General features: G+C 53.0%; 1 protein-coding gene across 4 annotated transcripts in view; it reads left to right on the top strand.

Annotated features, from left to right (window-relative positions):
- ABR (ABR activator of RhoGEF and GTPase) overlaps positions 1-19,303 on the top strand; it is a 179,704-nt gene that overhangs the window by 116,965 nt on the left and 43,436 nt on the right. For all 4 annotated transcript variants that reach the window (XM_039252221.1, XM_039252227.1, XM_039252242.1 and 1 more), the window contains 7 exons: positions 1,891-1,998; positions 4,896-4,956; positions 10,066-10,118; positions 10,672-10,812; positions 12,530-12,651; positions 14,638-14,803; positions 19,032-19,154. In XM_039252221.1, coding sequence (XP_039108152.1) covers positions 1,891-1,998; positions 4,896-4,956; positions 10,066-10,118; positions 10,672-10,812; positions 12,530-12,651; positions 14,638-14,803; positions 19,032-19,154 — 774 coding nt within the window. The remainder of the gene's footprint in view (positions 1-1,890; positions 1,999-4,895; positions 4,957-10,065; positions 10,119-10,671; positions 10,813-12,529; positions 12,652-14,637; positions 14,804-19,031; positions 19,155-19,303) is intronic.

Consider the following 19,303-nt stretch of genomic DNA (forward strand, 5'->3'; position numbering starts at 1 on the left):
CTGCTGCTCCCTGAGGCAGTGAGATGGGAGGCTAGTGTTCCGACCTGGGCAGCCAGCCTTTGTCGTTCTTGCGGAAAAGGGGGGACAAGGAGAGCACATACCTGGAAGAAGAATAGCAATGACTTTTGCTTCAGCCTAGGAAGCAGCTGTCTAGCACCTTCCCTGTAGCTTGGGACACCAGTGGGCTGATCCTCCCCTAAGGAACTGAGCTCCGTCCCTTCCTGCCCTTCCCCCAAGATTTTTCTTGTTTTGCGAAGTCTGGCCTGTCTGGGGCTGAGACCTGCACAGCTCTGGCCTCGGCTTCTCTGCAGGCATCCCAGCCCTCACCTTCCGCTCTGGCTTTCCAGGCCTGCACCTGCCGGCTCCCACCTGCCCTGCCGCTCTGGGATCTTGAGCACAAGGACTCGGCAGAGAGCAGAGCGGTGCAGGATGGGCTCAAGGGCAGCCCACTGTCCCCAGCACCCCAGCGGGATCCCCCCGAGGGAGCCCCGTAGCAGCTGAACCTCCTTGCTACTTCATTGAAAAATATTTAAAGCAGAAACGCTATAGAAGAATGTAGCAAACAACTATGCACTCATCTCCCAGAATTAACAGATGTTAAGCTCTGAAGATATACAGAAAGGCTTTTTAATCAAGAAAACAAAGCATTACAGATGAAGGCTCTTTCTCTCTCTCCCCTTCCCTTGCCCTTCTGCTCAACCTAGAGGCAGCTACTGGAATGAATTTGGTGCGTAGCCTTCTGGGCTGTAAGTTTGTGTTTTTATTAGGGATCTGTATCTCCTTATGGCATTACGTGTCTTTTTAAAATGTATATATTTTACAGTTCAGTCAACATTTGTTTTGGAACTTGTCAGTGTTACTACACAGAGATCTAGTTCATTCATTTCAACTGCAACGTATGTGTATGGATCCCCTTTTCTGTGAGCATTTGTTACCAGTCTTTGCACAGGAGGAAGAGTGAAGCAGTGAATACCCTTACTCATGCTTCCTTGGGTGCGCACATAGGCAAGCTTCTCTAGAGCAGTGCTTCTGGTAGAAATATAATGTGAGCCATATATGTAACTTAAAATTTTCTAGTAGCCCGGTTCTTTAAAGTGAAAACACACAGGGGTGTCTGGGTGGCTTAGTCGGTTAAGCGTCCAACTTCGGCTCAGGTCAAGGTCTTGTGGTTTGTGAGTTTGAGCCCCGCATAGGGCTCTGGGCTGACAGCTCGGAGCCTGGAGCCTGATTTGGATTTTGTGTCTCCCTCTCTCTCTGCCCTTCCCCCATTCTTTCTCTCTCTCCCTCTCTGTCAAAAATAAACATTTAAAAAATTAAAAAGATTTAATTTTTAAGTCATCTCTATACCTTACATGGGGCTCCAACCCACAACCCTGAGATCAAGAGTTGGATGCTCCACAACTGAGCCAGTCAGGCGCTTGGGGACTGCACCTTTAAATGCTGTGCCTTATACTCAGCATGGGGAGTGGGGGTACTGAACAGGAAACATGTGCCCTCCCTGCTCCAGCTAATTCCAGGCTCTGAAAGACACATGGGGCATTAAGGGGCTTCAAACACTGGGAGACCTTGATGATGCTAAATAAAGCCGAATGCTGTGGAGTTTCTAGCATGCCAACAAAGGCCCTGCCCTGCTCCCCCCAGCCCCCAGTACCCTCTTGTTAACCTTATTGGCTGAGCTGGTTTCCATGGAAACAGTCAGGTTCAAAGGGATACTGTAGTATGTACATCCTGCCTTTTCCCCTCTGTTCCCACGTAGCCCTTTGGAGCTAAGTCCGAGGTGCTGAGTGCTAAGGAAGCTCCGGGTGCCCTGCTTACACTTTCATCCATTCATTAATCCTCTCTCCCATCCCACTCCTCCTCTCCTCTCTCTCTCCTCTCTTCTCCCTGCAGGCCAGCCAGCTTGGTGTGTACAAAGCGTTTGTGGATAACTATAAAGTCGCTCTGGAGACCGCTGAGAAGTGCAGCCAGTCCAACAATCAATTCCAGAAGATCTCGGAGGTGGGCAGCTCCCTGTACAGCCCCTGCTTCAGCTAGGAGCCTTCCAGCCTTCTGGCCTGTTGCCAGTTAGGGAAATGGTTCCCTTGAGGGTAACACTTAGACTGACATTTGCTTTCTCGCACTTGATATTTTCCGTCTTAATATAAGAATAACGATTTGTTTGATTTTGTTATTCTACTTAGGCTATTCTGTATTAGAACAGAAGAGGCAAGAAAGAAAAAAGACAGTATTTTCCTAACACGGTGGTGACCTTGAGCAAGTCACTTACCTTCCTTGGCCTTGTTTTTCCTCTTCTGTCCAGTGAGGTATCTGGATATTTCAGCTCATCCCAAAATTACTTGATAAGAACCACCAGGGGCGCTGTTTAAAATGCAGATCTTCAGACATCTTCCCTGGTGCTTCAATTCCGAGGGCTTGGGGTGGGACCCAGGAGTCTGTATTTTTAACAAGCTTCCTGGGTGATTTTTATAAACAAGAAGATTTGAAGAGGTCTAGACTAGGTGGGGTTTTTTAAAAAAAATTTAATGTTTATCTATTTTTGAGAGACAGAAGAGAGTGTAGGGGAGGGGCAGAGAGAGAGGGAGACACAGAATCCAAAGCAGGCTCCAGGCTCTGAGCCGTCAGCACAGAGCCCGATGTGGGGCTCAAACTCACGAACCGTGAGATCACGACCTGACCCAAAGTTGGATGCTCAACTGACTGAGCCACCCAGGTGCCCCCCCAAGGTGGTGTTTTAAAATCCTTGCAATATCACAATAGAGAGGGGGCCAGGCCCATTTATGTGGGGACACATATTTCCCTCTGGCTGGAAATAGGCCTGTCCCGCTACCGCAGCTAAGCCTTCCTCCCATGCTCCTCCGGAGGGCAGAGATATGGTGTTGTCTACCATTGACACCTCTCGCTGGGAAGTGGCAGAGAGGAGCTAGCATATCCTTCAGGAGCACAGCCCAGCTCATCCCTTTAGTTAGAAGGAGCTCAGCGAGACCCCCAAGCTGCTGGCCTCGTAACCACAGCCCCAGCTCCAGGTCTGGAACAGGAGAACCTCCAGGTCCAGGGACAGGGGCCTCCTCCTGCAGTTTTGGAAATCCTGCCTACGAGCCTCTCTGGACTCTTCGCTTTCCCCTCTCAGCGCTCATGCTAGGAATGTTGGTGAGATGTAGGATCGTGTATGTGAGACTCCTGGGGTTATTATGGGTTATCCTCCGGTTTGGAATTAGCTGAGAGGAAGCACAAGGGTTGGGCAGATGGAGATGAAAACGTCAGCTTGATTACTAGTAAAAGCCAGATTGGAAAAATGTGGACTTGGATCTGCGGCCACATTGGGCTTGCTAATACTTCCCCTCCACAATTAAATGCATCTACTGGGGACGGAAGCAGGGAGCTAAGCTCAGTTTCTTCTCCCAGACCCAGCCATCAGGTGAGTCACCCTCTGCCTGGGAGGAGCTGGGTGGGGAAGTCCCTCTGCATGGAGTCACAAGGCTGGAGGAATGGCGCTTCCCCATATCACTCCCAGCGCTCCCTGGGAACAAACTGGATCCCTCTGGTCTGTGTTCAAGGCTGCCTGGGGTCCTGTATGGTCCAGAGAGTGGTGAGTCCCCTCTTAGCCTGGGCTGACTGCCCGTTCTCGGTGGCGGGCACCGACCCCCCGCACCCCTCCCCAGGTCTCTCGCGAAGCCGGCTGGCCCCTTGGCCTGCCGCCAGGCGGCTTCTCACCCTGACGCTTCCACTAATTACTGCAATCAGGCCCTTCTCTGCAGCGGGAGCGATTTCATACCTCTAGGCTACGCTGAAGGGGAGCATAGAGAGAAGTTTCCTGAAGCTGGGAATCCAGTCCCCAGCCAGAGACCGCCTTGTGGAGCTGAGTGACCCCTTCTCCCCACCCCCATGCTCCTTCCCCAGGGGTTTTCTCTGTCGAGAAACAGCTTGAGGCAGGAGTAGGAAATGCGGAGCTCCCCACTTCCAGGCAGAGCAGGCAACATCACCTGGGTTTCTGACCTTGGCCTCAGCCCACCCTGGCCTCCCTGACACCCCACTCGGAGGGCCCCTTGTGCACTCAGCCCTGCAAGTGGGGATTGCATTACAGCTCCAGTTACAGGCCATATTGGTCTGTTGCCAAGGGCTAGAGCAGGGACCTCTCTCTCTAAAGGCAGATAAAAGATGATCGGATGGATAAGCCATCCCTGGAGTCTGTCTCCAGCCCTCACTTTGGGTCACTTTGCATGGGGTCCAGGAGGGGTATTGCCTCTTCCTTGCTTACAGGTTCCTCTCTGAAACCAGCACAGGCACCAGTGGGTGGGGAGTGGCAGGGAGGGTTGGGGGCTGGGTGAGTCCCTCTTAATCTGGGTAGGATATAGGTCGGTCCACCCTGTGGAGCTCTGTCTCCGCCCCGGGTGTACCTCCCCGTGCAGGACCTTATCTCCTTGTCTCCATCGATCCTTACTTATCTCCAGGGCCGCTCGTGCCCCAAGGTGTCCCAAGGTGCCGGTACTCCTAGTGCTTGTCCTCTCAAATCCGACGTCCCCTGGGCTGATGTGTACACCCCTATACGTGGCTGCTGCTGGGGGAACCCCGGCCGAGGGGCAGGGGGGAGGGTCCGGTTCTTGTCACCACCCATTCTCTGGAATGCCCTCAGAGTCACCAGGGAGGGGCTTTACAGGGTGTGTCCGAGGAGCACAATTGTCACAGACCTCTCTGGTACCTGGAGCCCCTCCTCCTTGCCTACACCCAGCCTTAGGACCCCACTGGCTCGGGAGACCATGGGTGTGGCACAGGGAGTCCGGAGTCAGTGAGGCAGGGGGAGACCGTCCTCTTGCACCCTGGGTTTCAGAGCCCTTCTTGCTATGCCTCCAGTGGGGGATGGGGAGGCCATGGAGTGATTCCTCCCCTCTGTTTGGCAGGAGCTCAAAGTGAAAGGTCCCAAGGACTCCAAGGACAGCCACACGTCAGTCACTATGGAAGGTACTCTGGGGAATGGGCTGGGTAGCAGTCACCTTCCTTTGTCTGTCTTTGTGGACTACGGTGCCCAGCTCGTGTGAGCATGTGCGTGCGAGCGTGTGAGTGTGTGTGGTGCACGAACGGGAAGAATCCAGCCTCTGTCCCTAGGCAGCCGGCCAGCTACAAACGTGCTCCTCCTTAGGATGCCAGCAGGCAGCTTGCTCCCCTCCGCCTCCCCCTCCTCCCCTGCCCCCCTCCTCTCCACGCACGCCTCCTGCCCGCCCCTCCCCCTTGCTAGAAGAGCACTCTGAAGCGGCTGCTTGATTCAGGCTGTGCAGCAGCAGCCTGCAAGGTGGCTGAGTGGCCAGGCTGCTGATGGGAGCCACCGAGCGATGGCCGCAAGCTCCTGCTGCTGGGACGGAGGCTGCCATGGAAATTCTCCTCATCATTCGCTTCTGCTGTAACTGCACCTATGGTAACCCAGGCCCCTCTCCCGGGAGGCGACGTGGCTTCCCTCCTCTGGGGGCTGGCTGGAACGGGGCTTACGTGTGGCTGCCACGGTTTGGGGGCAGCAGGGAAGGGAGTGGGTGCGAATGGGAATGGCCAGATCTGGGTTTACCCCTGTTCTTGCCCGCTTCCAGCCTGGAGTTGAAATCTGGGGCTGTGCGGGGCAGGGTGGCTCGGAGATGGAAGGACCAGACTGGAAGCATCCCAGCACCCCTGTCCCGTGGATCGGTGGGGAATTGGGGGCTTAGCTTGAGAGGCTGCGAGCAACTTCCTGGAGATGCTGTTAAGGAGAGAAAGTGGCCAGGCCGTGCCTGCAGGCGTGGCAACCCTGGGACTGGAGGGGTCCGGCAGGGGACCGTCAAAGAGTGGCATGTGGTCTGGACAGCAGTGACTCGGGCCAGGAGGACCCCACTGGGGGGACAAGTGGGGAGTTTCTTTGTTTCCGGAGAGAAGAGAGGTGGTTTAGCTGCTGGGGTATTGTGTGCTCAGAGCGCACATGCTGCCTTAGCGACGTTCTCTCCTCAGAACAGCCGCGATGGGAGGCTGTGGATGCAGGGGGGAGAGCAGGGAGAGCAGGAAGGAATTGGGTTGCTCCTAGGGTGGGGGGGGGCATTTCTAGCCCCTGGAGACCCCCAAGCTGAGGTCTCAACACTTGGCATATGGCAGGAGAGGGGGCGTGGCAGGCTGCTGCCTGGTGAAGGTCACACACCCACTGGTCCATGGAAGGGACGCAGAGCATCCTCTTTGCAGCTCCCTCAGCAAGGGGTCCTGGGACAGGCACATGCTGTCGGCCAGGCTCTTGATCGGAGGAGGCGGGAGCAGGTCTGTCCAAGGAAGCGTCGGGGAGCCGTGGACGCTGCTCTCAGAGGCAAGAAGTGCCTTTGGGATGACCCGGGCTGCCTTTGTCAAGGAAGGGGTGAGGAGGGAGGCTCAAGTGTGGCCTCCAGGCCGGTGCCCTGGGCCCCTGTGTGTTGGAGTGGCAGGCAGCTGGTTTTAGGACCTCCTTCTCTCAGGCGTTTTGTCTCTGCACCCTCTCAGTCACTTTGCCTTCACATCTCCGTGGTAACCTGGAGCTCCTTGTGGAAGGCTGAATGGAGGAGGGTGGCGGTTTGATGGAGGAGAAATGAGAGGTTTCCTGGGCTCTTTCTCAGAGGCCGCTGTGCTGGAGAGGCCGTCGTCCGCTCCCCTTCTCAGGCCATCCTGGGTCGAGGCTCGCTCTTGATGGAGGAACCCCTGAGGTTAGCCCCCTCTCCAGCTACCCCAGCAGGACCGCTGTGGGGACTCCAGTCAGGGGGCAAGAGCGGCCCTGTGCCCCCACCCGAATCGGCTCAGATTCCAACAGGCTGGGGTCAAGAGGAGGGATGGACTTGAAATTGCCTTGTTTGAAGATCAGAGGAGAAGGGCTCTTTTGGGTTTGGCCTAGGAGTGGGTCAGGTCTCAGCTCTGCCTCCTTACAAAGGAAACAGGGTCAGCCCTTTGCTTCCTCTTCCCTCCCCAAAAGGGAATTGAGTCTTAGTGAAACAGACCTGGGACTGGAGTTCAGGGTGTTTTTTTGTTTGGTTGGTTGGGTGTTTGTTTTTTGGTTTTTTGTTTGTTTTTTTTTGGCCCCTGCGATGCGGTCTTTGAAGTCAGCTTCAAAGTGGGGAGGGAGGAGAGAATGAGCCCTTAACCAACCACACCGTTTAGAATCTTCTCAGCCCCCCCAAGGGACCCTGGGTTCCAGGGGGAGATTCTGCACTTGGGGCTCACTCTGGCCTAATGGTTTATTTGCTGTGTACCCACCCACTCTGCATGTCTCTGTGCCATTTGCTGTGGGGGATGCAAAAGGAAGTTGTGTGTAACCCAGGCCCCCGAGGAAGGGCCTCACCTTCGTAACAAAAAAGAGGCCAGCTTACCCACTCCTTCCTGGTAAATCTTTCCAAGAATCCTCCCGAGGGTCACTGAGCTTTCACAGATGCTGCCCTCCCGTACTTTGATAGCTCAAAGCCAGACGCATGGGTAGACAGACCTACATTCAAAACCCAGCTACCGTTTGCAATGTTGTTATTATCAGCAAGTTACATAACTTTTCTGTGCCTTAGAGAAGTTTCCTCATCTGTAAAATGGGGCTAGTGATAATCGCTTGTCTTTTTAATCAGAGGAAACAGTGTGTGTAAGAGAGTGCCACTGGACACAGAGTAAGTACCCAGCAGACTACAGGGAGGCCAGCTTGCTCGTGTCAGTGGTCTGACCTTTAGGCACTATGAGTTTCGTTTGCAAAAGTCATCGGGGAAGCCTTCCTGGAGGAGGTGGGGAGATAGGCATTGTAACTGGTGAATGGCGTCTGTCCCAGGAACAAGAATGGCATGGTGAGGAGAAGGGAGAGTAGGGAAGCAGGGCAGGAAGGGCACTAGAACAGGTAAAGGGGGAAGGGTGGGCTCTCTACCCTGCACTGTCAGGGGAGGCTGGTGTGCAGGGGCCGTGGGGAGCACGAGCAGAACGTCGGGATTGTTCTTCCTCCCCTTCTTCCCTCCGTATCTGGCTGTGGCCCCAGGACCCTCTTCTGCACTCCCCTCTTCCCGCTTTTCCTCCCCTCTCCCCCCACCCAGCCACTCATTCCACAACCCCAATCACGTAAACTTGAGGTGACCTCAGATGTATTAATAGCCCCTCTGAAACCCAACCCGCCATTTGTGCATAGTCAGAAACCTCTTCCCGCTGGGACCTGAGAGGGACAGCGGGAGCTGACGCCGCAGTATCAGCTTTCCCCGGGCTGGAAGTCCAGAGCCCACCCTGGCAGGTGGCCACTGAACTTGCACTTTCTCTTTGAGTCTTGGGGGTGATTTCCCCCCTGAAGACGAGCTAAGCCACAGGTGGGTACTGTACATAGTGTCCATACAGAGTCCCCCCCCACAGGCTGGTAACTGGGCTGTACCCTCACTATCCCAGGATGCCCCCAGCCTGGTCCTGTTCATTTAGGCTCCAATCCACCATGGGGAGGGTCTTTAGCAATTGCTAAGTTAAGAAAGGCCTAAAATAAGTCATGGGAAGTATGTTTGCATAAAGCAGTGGTTTTCAACCATTGGTACATATCAGAATCAGCAAAGGAACTTTTTCAAAATGCTAATAGCCAGGTTCCACCCAGCAGAGATTGGGATTTAGCTGATGAGGTGGGGAGAGTGGAGCAGGCAGCTGTTTCTTTTAAGAGCTCCCCCAGTGATTCTAAAGGGCAGCCAAGCGAAGACTGCAGATAAGGCTCATGGCACACCACGGGGACCGTATCCTCTCCATAGCCAGCAGATCGTTTCCCAAAGCATCCGCTTAGCAGCACATGGGGTATTTATAACTACAGGGGACTCTTTGGTTCGGGGGCTAGCTAGGGCATGAGTGTCGGCTCTGGGACAGTCACAGCCAGCCTCCTGCCTCTTTTTGCCCCAGGGGCAGAAGGACAGAGGCGTCCAGGTGGACAGAGGCACCTCTGTTGGGGGGATGAGGCGCAGCTGCTTGTAGGAAGCTTTGTTTGGAAGCGTGGTCAGCCAGCTGCTGCCTCCACCTGTCCCTGCTGGATCCCAGCTTTCCTCATTTGTCCTGGTTGGCCACGGGGTGTGGTGAATGGGGGCCCTGCCAAGCTAGCATTTCCCCAGCCTCTTCAGGACTCCGAGGGACCCCACCTGAATTCCTTCGGGAAATCTTTGCCCCCTCAGCTGCCGCTTGGTCGAAAGCAGAGCCTTTGTGTGGAGAGCTGGCCTGCCTTCCTAGCCCCCAGCCTGTCCTGTGTGGTTGGAGTTTGAGGGCATGGAGGGGGTCTTCTCATGGGGGTGAGGCTGACCATGTGGGTCAGAACAAAGCCTGCCTTTCCCAGCTGGCCTTGGACCATATAAGAATGATTGGGTGTGGGGAATGGCCTTCCCTGGAAAAACAGCACGTCTCTGTCCCACATTTTGGGGTGCTAGAGCTCTGTGGGGTAAGCTGTACGGCGCAGGGTTGAGGTATAGCTGTACGATGCAGAGTGTACGATGCAGGGTTGAGGTATAGCTATACAGCGCAGGGCTGAGGTATAGCTGCATACACAGGGTTGAGGTATAGCTGTATGATGCAGAGTATACGATGCAGGGTTAAGGTATAGCTGTACAGCGCAGGGCTGAGGTATAGCTGCATGACACAGGGTTGAGGTATAGCTGTATGATGCAGCGTGTACAATGCAGGGTTGAGGTATAGCTGTACAGCGCAGGGTTGAGGTATAGCTGTACGGCACGGGGTTGAGGTATAGCTGTACAGCGCAGGGTTGAGGTATAGCTGTGTGGCACAGGGTTGAGGTATAGCTGTATGGCACGGGGTTGAGGGTGTAGAGAGGATCTTCACCCACTCAGAGCCTGGTCAGACAAGGACAGGCCTGTGGCATGGCCCTTAAGAAGTCACGTCTGGTGGGGGATGAGACGAGGCAGGTGCGAGGGGCAGGCTGCCGGGGCTGCACGTCTGCCTGTTGGTGTCTGGCCTGCCCTGCCTGGGACAGAGTGGAGCCGCGGCTTCCTGCACACGGGTGTCCGGGTGGGGACGTGGGTGGGGGGACAAGGCTCACCTGTAAGGTGTCGAGCTGCTCCCTGCATGTCATCTGACCTGTCTCCCTCTCCCTGCCTTTGCCAACAGCTCTGCTCTACAAGCCCATTGACCGAGTCACCAGGAGTACCCTGGTCCTACATGTGAGTGTCGGCCCCCTGGATGGGCAGGGAGGGGTTAGGAGTTGAGTAGAGGGCTGAACCCAGGGTGGCGAGCACTGGAGTCACTGAGAACAGCCCACCTGGGGAGCCGGGCAGAGAGTCCCTGGGTCCTGATGTACCTGCCTGACCTGTGGTCACTGTGCCAGTGGAGGGAGGGCCTAAATATAGCTTGGCTACAAGCTTGACATTTGGCCAAATGCTCCAGGGGAGGCAGGCCCTTCCTGCCTCCCCATCCCTTGCCTAATGGACTCCAGGGTCCTTGGAGCAGCTATGGGGTGGGTAGAGGGGGTCTCTCCTAGCTGCTTGGTAAGATGAGACTCCACTGGCTCACTCTGCACGGGGAAGAGGGATGACTAAACTGGTAGCAAAGGGGTGCCACTGCTCTGACCCCTGCCACTCTGACCCTGATTTTTAGTTCAGATTTTGCAGGCATGACCCAATGAGAGCGTGGGTCCCTTAGCACCCCCCTTGGGATTCCTTTGGTGATGGTTGAGCCCCAGCACTGCCGCCCCTGACTCACCCTACCCCTCCCCAGGACCTGCTGAAGCACACACCTGCGGACCACCCAGACTACCCGCTGCTCCAGGATGCCCTCCGCATCTCCCAGAACTTTCTGTCCAGCATCAATGAGGACATTGACCCTCGCCGGACTGCCGTCACAACCCCCAAGGGAGAGGTGAGCTCAGGACCCGGCCCAGCCTCTCTCCAGGGCTGAGAAGGGTGCAGCAGACCACATCCCCTATCCCTGCCCTCTTGCACAGGAGAGCGGGCATTCTGCCTCTCCAAGCCTCGTCTCCCATGCCCAGCCGAGAAAAGATCTTCAGGCCCTGGGAGCTTTAAGTTTGGTGTCTTGTTAATCTTTATAATAATCCACTGAGGTCTGGAGAGTCTCTGCAGATCTGACACAAGGTCTCTTGGCCATAAGTGCTGGAACTGGATTCACTAGCTGGGGTTCTCTCTCTGGAAGCCTCCCACACCGTCCCCCGTACCAGGGAGACTGGGGCTCTGGCTGTCACAGCGCTGCATGCACACGTCCACTGCGGGCAGTGTGATGTCCTCAGGGTGCCCTGGAAGATAATGGCTCAGCCTGAGGGAGCCTGGGGAGTCGAGAGAGCAGGAGCTCTGAGCTGCCTGTTATCAGCCTGCATGAATAGGAAGGAGGGCAGGAGCTAGGGAGCGAGCCCAACAGCAAGAAAGTCTGGAACGAGAGGTGGCTAAGGCCATCAGGTTGCTGGAATGTCCCAGGTGGGCGCCTACATGTAGTACAGCAGCACCAGTCCCTCGGGGGCCCTTCTTGGTGGAAGGGTGGGGGTATCCCAGAGAGGGTAAGCAGTTTGAAGAATCGAAGGGACGGTGAACCCATGTGGGTCAGCAGTGAGGCCCTTATACAGTGCTACCTGTCCAGGGGAGGCAATTAATTGGCATTTACGAGTGAAGTCTGGCTGAGTGTGTGCTCCTTTGTTATATCTACGAGCCTCTAGTGTTCCCTGGGGAGGGAAGTAATGAGGGACAGGGTCTGGAGCATGACTAACGGCACAGAGAGCTGTCCTGTGCGCAATTCCCAGCTCTGGTTTGCAAACCCTGGAGTGTCAGTGGCTTGTTCGCCTCGAGGATAGCTGAAAGCTCTCCAGTGGGGCTAGAGCACTATCAGTTTCAGGTCTTTTTAACTGTATACTTTGACTATGCCCCATGTAGGTCACACGGTGTATAATACAGAGACAGCTGGGACAGTTGGTGATAGCCCCAGAGAAACCCACTGGTTCTGAGGATGTCAGGGAGGAGTCTGGAAGTTCTGCATGGAGCAAAATGCTCTCAACCATCCAGACCCCAGGTTAGAGATGGCACAGCGCCGCTCAAGGGAGACCAGCATCTCCCGTCCACCTGAGGGCGGCTGTAGATTCCACTCAGAAGTGGCAGACATGGACCCAACAGGTCTGTGGGTCAAGGTCGAACTGAAACAAGATCATCTTCTTAGTCAGGGGTTGGGGGAGATCCCGGGCCTGAGGGTGGGAGGTGTTCATGTCCCAATGTGGAAGAACCAAGTCATTCTGTACTAGGGTCTATGCATGTGAGGGCTATTGGCAGCTGGGAGAAAATATAAAGCTACCATTTATTGAGCACATACTATGTGCCAGGCATTGGGCCATTTGACGTATACCGTATTGGTGAATCCTACTTTACAGGACAGACTTCATTACCCCCATCTTGCAGATGGTAAAACTGAGACTCAGGTCAGGGAACTTGCCTAAGATCACAGCCAGAAAGCCTGTGTCTGTGGGACCTTACCCACCAGGTACCACGGCCCCTCCCAGCTGGATGGTGCCCCCAGAGAAGGCTGGGCCCTGGGCTGACTTCCCCTGAGTAGGTGGGGGTGGGTGTGCCATCTTCCTCAGACGCGGCAGCTGGTGAAGGACGGCTTCCTGGTGGAAGTGTCGGAGAGCTCCCGGAAGCTGCGGCACGTCTTCCTCTTTACAGATGTCCTACTGTGCGCCAAGCTCAAGAAGACATCCGCAGGGTGAGTCCAGGGGACAAGGCGAGAGGGAGCTAGACTGTGTCCCCTGAGGACACTCCCCCCCCACCAACGGGGGCAATCCATATTTATTTTTTTTTTCCTTTTAACAAACACATTAATTAATTTTATTTGACTAGATATCCTTTTTCTAAAAATAAATCCTGGTTTTAATTATAAAGATAATACAACCAAATTACAGGGGGAAAAGCCCATCACCCACCCGAACATAAGCATCCGTCTCCTGCTGCTATATTTCCTTCCCATTTTTTAAAACCTTCTCATGTTTTTTCATGTACTTGTAATCAGAGTGAATGCCCAATTTTGGTTGCTGCTTTTTCCATTTCACGTCATAAGCATTTTCCCCGTTGCTGCCTAATCTTCATAATCATCCTTTTACTTTTTCTGCATGATGTTACAAGTGGATATGCCATAATTTACTTAAGCATTCTCCTTTTATTAGACAGCTCTAAATTTTCGCTAACTGCAATTTGGTGAATATTCATTAAATCTGCTGTCATTATTGAGTGCTTATCCATGCCAGGTGCCATGACAAACACTTTGACTCTATTATTTCCAATCTTCCCCAAAACTCCACCAAGGAGGTATTATTATCCTCATCTCACAGATGAGAGAAAAGACTTAGAAAAGTTAAATCAGGGGGCGCCTGGGTGGCTTAGTCGGTTAAGCGTCCGACTTTCACTTAGGTCATGATCTCGCGGTTCGTGGGTTCGGGCCCCGCGTCGGGCTCTGTGCTGACTGCCAGCTCAGAGCCTGGAGTTTCAGTCTGTGACTCCCTCTCTCTCTGACCCTCCCCTGCTCACGCTGTCTCTCTCTCTCCTAGAAATAAAAAAAACATTAAAAAAAAAAAAAAAAAAAAGAAAGAAAAGTTAAATCAGGAGAGTCCAGGTGGCTCAGTGGGTTAGGCTTTCGACTCTTGATTTCGGCTCAGATCATGATCCCAGGGTTGTAGGATCGAGCCCCACGTCAGGCTCCGTGCTGAGTGTGGAGCCTGCTTTGTATTCTTTCTCCCTCTCTCCCCTGCTCACGTATGAGCTCTCTCTCTCTCTCTCCTAAAATAAAAAAAGAAGGAAAAATCAGTTGGCCAAAGTCGCACAACTAGAGCTAGAGAAGATGGGATCTGAACCTTAATCAGACCTGAAAGCCACTTTCCACCTCCATCTCCACACCCAGTGACACGAGTCCACCCTGTGTCATGAGCAGAAGAGGTTATGCAGTGCCAATTCCCACGTTCTTGCACCCCCACTTCCTTATCTCCTACTGTGTGCCCAGGACACTACCTCACAGTCTGGGGGAGGCCGGCCTTAGGCTCACTGCAGCACTAAGGGACCAGCATGAGAGGTGCAAACCCAAACCCTGAGGGGAGTGGGAGAAGGAGAGGTTATTACGCGCTTCAGTTCCCTGGAACCGGGTCACAGATGAGATCATTCGAAAGCAGAGATGGCAGTCATAAGCAAAGATGCCTAGTCTTTAGTCCTTTGCCTGTGACAGACCTTACTAATGAACCACGGCACTATTTCCCACTGGGCTTGGATGTGGCTTTATAATCTTCTACCCAGTACCCCACGTGACCTCTGTTGATCAGAGTTGGCATTAAAGCTAGTATGTGTGAATATACCTCTAGCCCAAAGGATAACGAACATGAGCTAAGTATAGATAGGCTTGGGGGAGGGAAGAGTGGAATGGGGAATAGTAAAGTGTTAGAGGGTTGAGATATTTAAAAACATCTGTCATACCGGGCCTGAAGATTGGCAAGGCCAAGGTCCAGAGCCCCCACCGCCGCCTGACCCTAGAACCCGACTGTCATTTCTCTACACTTGGGTTTTCTGATCAGACTCCTCAAGGACACGGATCATTCTTGCCTGTGACAGGTGATCGGCACATCCCTTTCGGGTGTCTTTGGATACTAGCAGTTCAGGCTGGAAGAGCCGAGTTGCCTCTGGCTCAGGTCTTCCTCCGGCTTGCTTGCAGGAAGCACCAGCAATATGACTGCAAGTGGTACATCCCCCTGGCCGACCTAGTGTTTCCATCCCCGGAGGAGTCTGAGGCCAGCCCCCAGGTGCATCCCTTCCCTGACCATGAGCTGGAAGACATGAAAATGAAGATCTCTGCCCTCAAGAGTGAAATCCAGAAGGAGGTGAGTTGAACCTGCCATCCGAGCTAAGGTAGGGAGGGTGGCCCTTTTCCTTGTGGCCCTTTGAGGAGGGGAAGTTGTAGAAGGGAAGAATCTGATAAGGGAGGCGGGGTGCAAGGGTAGGAGGCCTCAAGTACATGCTCAGGGAAAGACTGGCTGTGGCAGAATAGCACTGAGCGGATGGAGGAAAGGCCAAGAAGTCAGTGCTCAGAATTTACTGGGGATAGTCATAGGAAGTTTCCTAGTGTAGAAAAACACTGTAGAAGAGAGAAGCGAGAGAAGAAGGCCTTCTTAAGGAAAAGCAGGATGCATGCAGGAGAAGGGGCCTGAGAGGCCTTTCGGTTCAGTGGGTTAAGTGTCTGACTCTTGACTTCAGCTCAGGTCATGATCTCACAGTTCATGGGATCGAGCCCCACATTGAGCACCATGCTCACTGCATGGAGCCTGCTTGGGATATTCTCTCTCTCTCTCTCTCTCTCTCTCTCCCCCTCTCTCTCTCCCCCCTCCGACCCCCACCCCGGTAAAAATAAATAAGGGGCTTCTGGTGGCTCAGTTGGTTAAGTGTCTGACTTTGGCCTAGGTCATGATCTCACGGTTCATGAGTTTGAGCCCTACATTGGGCTCTGTGCTGACAGCTCAGAGCCTGGAGCCTGCATCAGATTCTATTTCTCTCTCTTTCTCTACCCCTTCCTCACTCATGCTCTGTCTCTGTCTCTGTCTCTGTCTCTCTCAAAAATAAATAAACATTAAAAAACTTTTGGGAGGAGTGCCTGGATGGCTCAGTCAGTTAAGTGTCCAACTTCAGCTCAGGTCATGATCTCACTGTTTGTGAGTTTAAGCCCCACATTGGGTTCTGTCCTGACAGAGTGTGGAGCCTGCTTCAGATTCTGTGTCTCCCTCTCTCCCTGCCCCTTCCTCACTCATGCTCTGTCTCTACCTCTCAAAAGTAAACATTGAAAAAAAATTTTCTTAATTAAAATAAAAACTAAAAATGCATAGAAGCTTGTGCTCTAGCCTAGAACTGAAATTCTTAACATACTCACGTGGAATATATATATACATTTATCATGCATTAAGCCTCAAACCTCAAATTAAAAAAAAAAAATTTTTTTTAAGTAAGCTCTACACCCAGCATGGGGCTTGAACTCCCAACCCCAAGATTAAGAGTCATATGCTTTGGCAATTGAGCTATCCAGGTACCCCTAAAAACAATTGATGGCCTACTGGTCATGTTCATAGACCACAGTGCAGCAAAATTAGAAATCAACAAATAGAATACAGTTAAGTATATGCCTAGAAAATTAAAACTTTCAAGATAAAGAGGAAGTCAAAATGGAAACTACAAAGTGTTTAGAAGTGCATGTAAATGAAAGCACTCATATCAAACCCTGTGGATGTGGCCAAAGCACTTGTTAGAGGAAAATGTATAACCTTCAATTCATCTATTTGAAAACAGTGGCTGGAGGAAAGTCCCTCTAGGAGGAACCTTCCTGTGAATGTCACAAAGGGCACGAAGAAGCTTAGATGGCTGGTCTGGGTTCCCTTCTTCACCCATCGAGTTGGTTTAGGCCTCACCTCCCTGGGAGTCTTCCCTGAACCGCAGTCTGGGTTAGGTGCTTTGCTTTCCGGTTCCTGGTGTTTGCCCCTTTGTTTTGCTTTATTGGTCCGGAATCATAATTGCACTGGCTGCTTTCTCTTTTCCCCACTTGAATTGGAACTCTAGCCAGGGCACTGTTTTCTTCAGTTCTGTGTCCCTAGGACTTAGCAGAGAAAAGATGCTTCATAGACAGTTATTGAGAAATCCATGACCAGATGGCTTCTAAGTACACTTTCAGCCTAGACATCTGTCTTTGAAAGAGAGGAAGACCATAGTGATGGCCCCAGGGGTCTGGGTCAGAGGGATGACCTAGGACTGGGGGTCTGATGCGGTCACGTCTCCCCGGAAAGGGCACAGGTGTCCTCCTCCTGAATGACCACGCCCCATCCTGGGGCATCCTGGTCCTGGTTGCCGGTGGACTTTGTCCCCTCCTTCCTGCACCAGGTGCACCCATGCGGCCTCTGCTCAGTCGAAGGTATGCTTGCTGAGCTCCACTGGCCACTGCCTGCCAGGGTGTGGCAGACACCTCACGGAGCTCCTTGTCCTGCCTATTACTGACCTCAGCATGTGACCCAATATGAGGAGAGTCCCTGGGGAGGCACATTGTTTCCTGAGTCACAGAAGCAGTGATTTATTCTTTTAATAAGACTTTTTTAAAACTTGTTTTTGTTCTAATCACCAACGTAAATCGGCTTATTATAACAAGAAATACAATACTGAAGTGTACAAAGTGTAACAGATTAGCACCCCCCCCCATTGTCAACAGTTTGAGGTGTGTTCTTCTAGACTCTTCTATGCTTACACTGGTGTGTCATATGTTTTTTGTAATGACACCGGACTACAATGTTTTACAACTTAAGCTTTTCACTTAATGGTGTGTCTTAGAGCTTTTTGGAGCTATCAGATTCTTTTTAACAGCTGCATCCTATTCTTCTAACATTTACTTATTTATTTTTGAGAGAGTGCTAGAGTGCAAGGGAGGGGCAGAGAGAATCCCAAACAGGCTCCTTACTGTCAGCTGTAAGTGCAGAGCCCCACTCGGGGGTCGAACTCATGAACCATGAGATCACGACCTGAGCTGAAATCAAGAGTCGGACGCTTAACCAACTGAGCCACCCAGGAGCCCCGGCTGCGTGCCATTGTATTCTGTCGCTTGACTGCACAAGGACGTATGTGCTATTTTACTCTCAACAGGCAGGATTGTAGTAAACCTGACCGCATTCCTATTTCTCTCTGGTCGATTCCTTACAAGTGGGATGGCTGGGGCAGAGGGCTCACGCCAACTGCTGCATCTACCCCTGAGAAGGTTGCATCGGATTATGTCCCCTCCCACCCCTCTGCCCAGGCAGTGTGTGAGTGTCACCGTTCCCCCCATACTGTCACAACACTGGCTGTGCGCTGTTGTTTGCCATTTCACTGGTCTAGTGGGTAAGAAAATGCCATAGAGATGAATTCTAGCTGAGGAGCCTGAGGGTGGCGCCAGAATGGAAATGTGGAGCATAACCGCAGTTCGTAAGATAGAAGGGATCCTTCGTGAAATCCGAACTTGAGAAGCTGGAGAAGAGGGCACAGGCTGAGACGTAATGGCTTGTTAAAGCACAGGGAATAGTACCGTGCAGCTGAGGTGGAGGGTGCAGAGTCAGGGTGGGGCGTGGAGGGATATTCGTCTGGGCATGGAGGCCAGAGTCCAACCCTGGGAGGCCCCGAGCGTCAGCCCAGTGGTCGGGGCTTTTTGCTGAAGGTGTCTGAAGTTTTTAAGCAGGGTATCTTTTTTTTTTTTTTTAAGGTTTATTTATTTTTGAGAGACAGAGCATATGCAGGGGAGGGGCAGGGAGAGAGAAGGAGACACAGTCTGAAGCAGGCTTCAGACTCTGAGCTCTCAGCACAGAGCCGGAAGCAGGGCTTGAACCCACAAACTATGAGATCATGACCTGAGCCAAAGTCAGACAGCTAACCAACTGAGCCACCCGGGCGCCCCTTAAGCAGGCTATCCTGATGGTGCCCAGGACCTGATTTCTAGAAGTGACTGAGTGATGACGCAGAGGGGCTAATGGCACCGAAAGAAGATTCTTGACCCTTAGAGCTTCCAAGAGGAGGGGGCACATCGTAGCACACAGGGCCACAGGGGAAGCACCGGGTTGGCCAGGATGCTGAAGGTGCCTGGGGAGAGCATGGCTCAGAGCCTGTATCGTGTTTCCCACAAGGAGGGAAAGCAGGGCAGGGGCAACTGATTAGGACTGAGAGTTTAAAAAATGTCAGCAGGCTCTGGGCGGTAGGGCGGTCTCCAGCCGTCTGCTACCTGGCCCTGGGTTGTTTCGGGCAGAGGACTATTGGCTTGGTGAGTGGGAGTTGGATTAAGGAGGTCTTAGAGGTACGAACTCAGGGCTGGTTGGCTTGTACATGGAAGGTATGCACACAGAAGAGTCATCTACTATCTTAGGGATCAGGTTGCCCTTGGGGGGTAGTGTTCCCCCTGGCCCGCTAGGCCCCCCAGGATCTCAAAGCATCATAAAGTATAAAAAAGAATAAGACACGATTAATGCACAAGGGAATGTGGTGCTTAGAGATGCTGAGCGTGGAGTGGAGTGTGTGAGGGAAACCATCTGTGCTGTCGCCCCCCCCCCCCCCCCCCAGAAAGCCAACAAAGGACAGAGCCGGGCCATCGAACGCCTGAAAAAGAAGATGTTTGAGAATGAGTTCTTGCTGCTGCTCAACTCCCCCACGATCCCGTTTCGGATCCACAATCGGAATGGAAAGGTCAGGGAGGGGTGGGGACGGGACAGAAGCAGCCCCTTTCCTTGGTCCAGGGCTGCCCATTGTTTAGGGCTCCCGTAGGTGACCTGTGGGAATCAGGCACTTAGGCGGGATTCCCAAGGAGGGTGCAACAACTCCCAGCTGGTGTGGAG

The sequence above is a fragment of the Hyaena hyaena genome, unplaced genomic scaffold, assembly GCF_003009895.1.
Source record: "Hyaena hyaena isolate Hyena2069 unplaced genomic scaffold, ASM300989v1 scaffold_10, whole genome shotgun sequence".
Taxonomy (NCBI): Eukaryota; Metazoa; Chordata; class Mammalia; order Carnivora; family Hyaenidae; genus Hyaena; species Hyaena hyaena.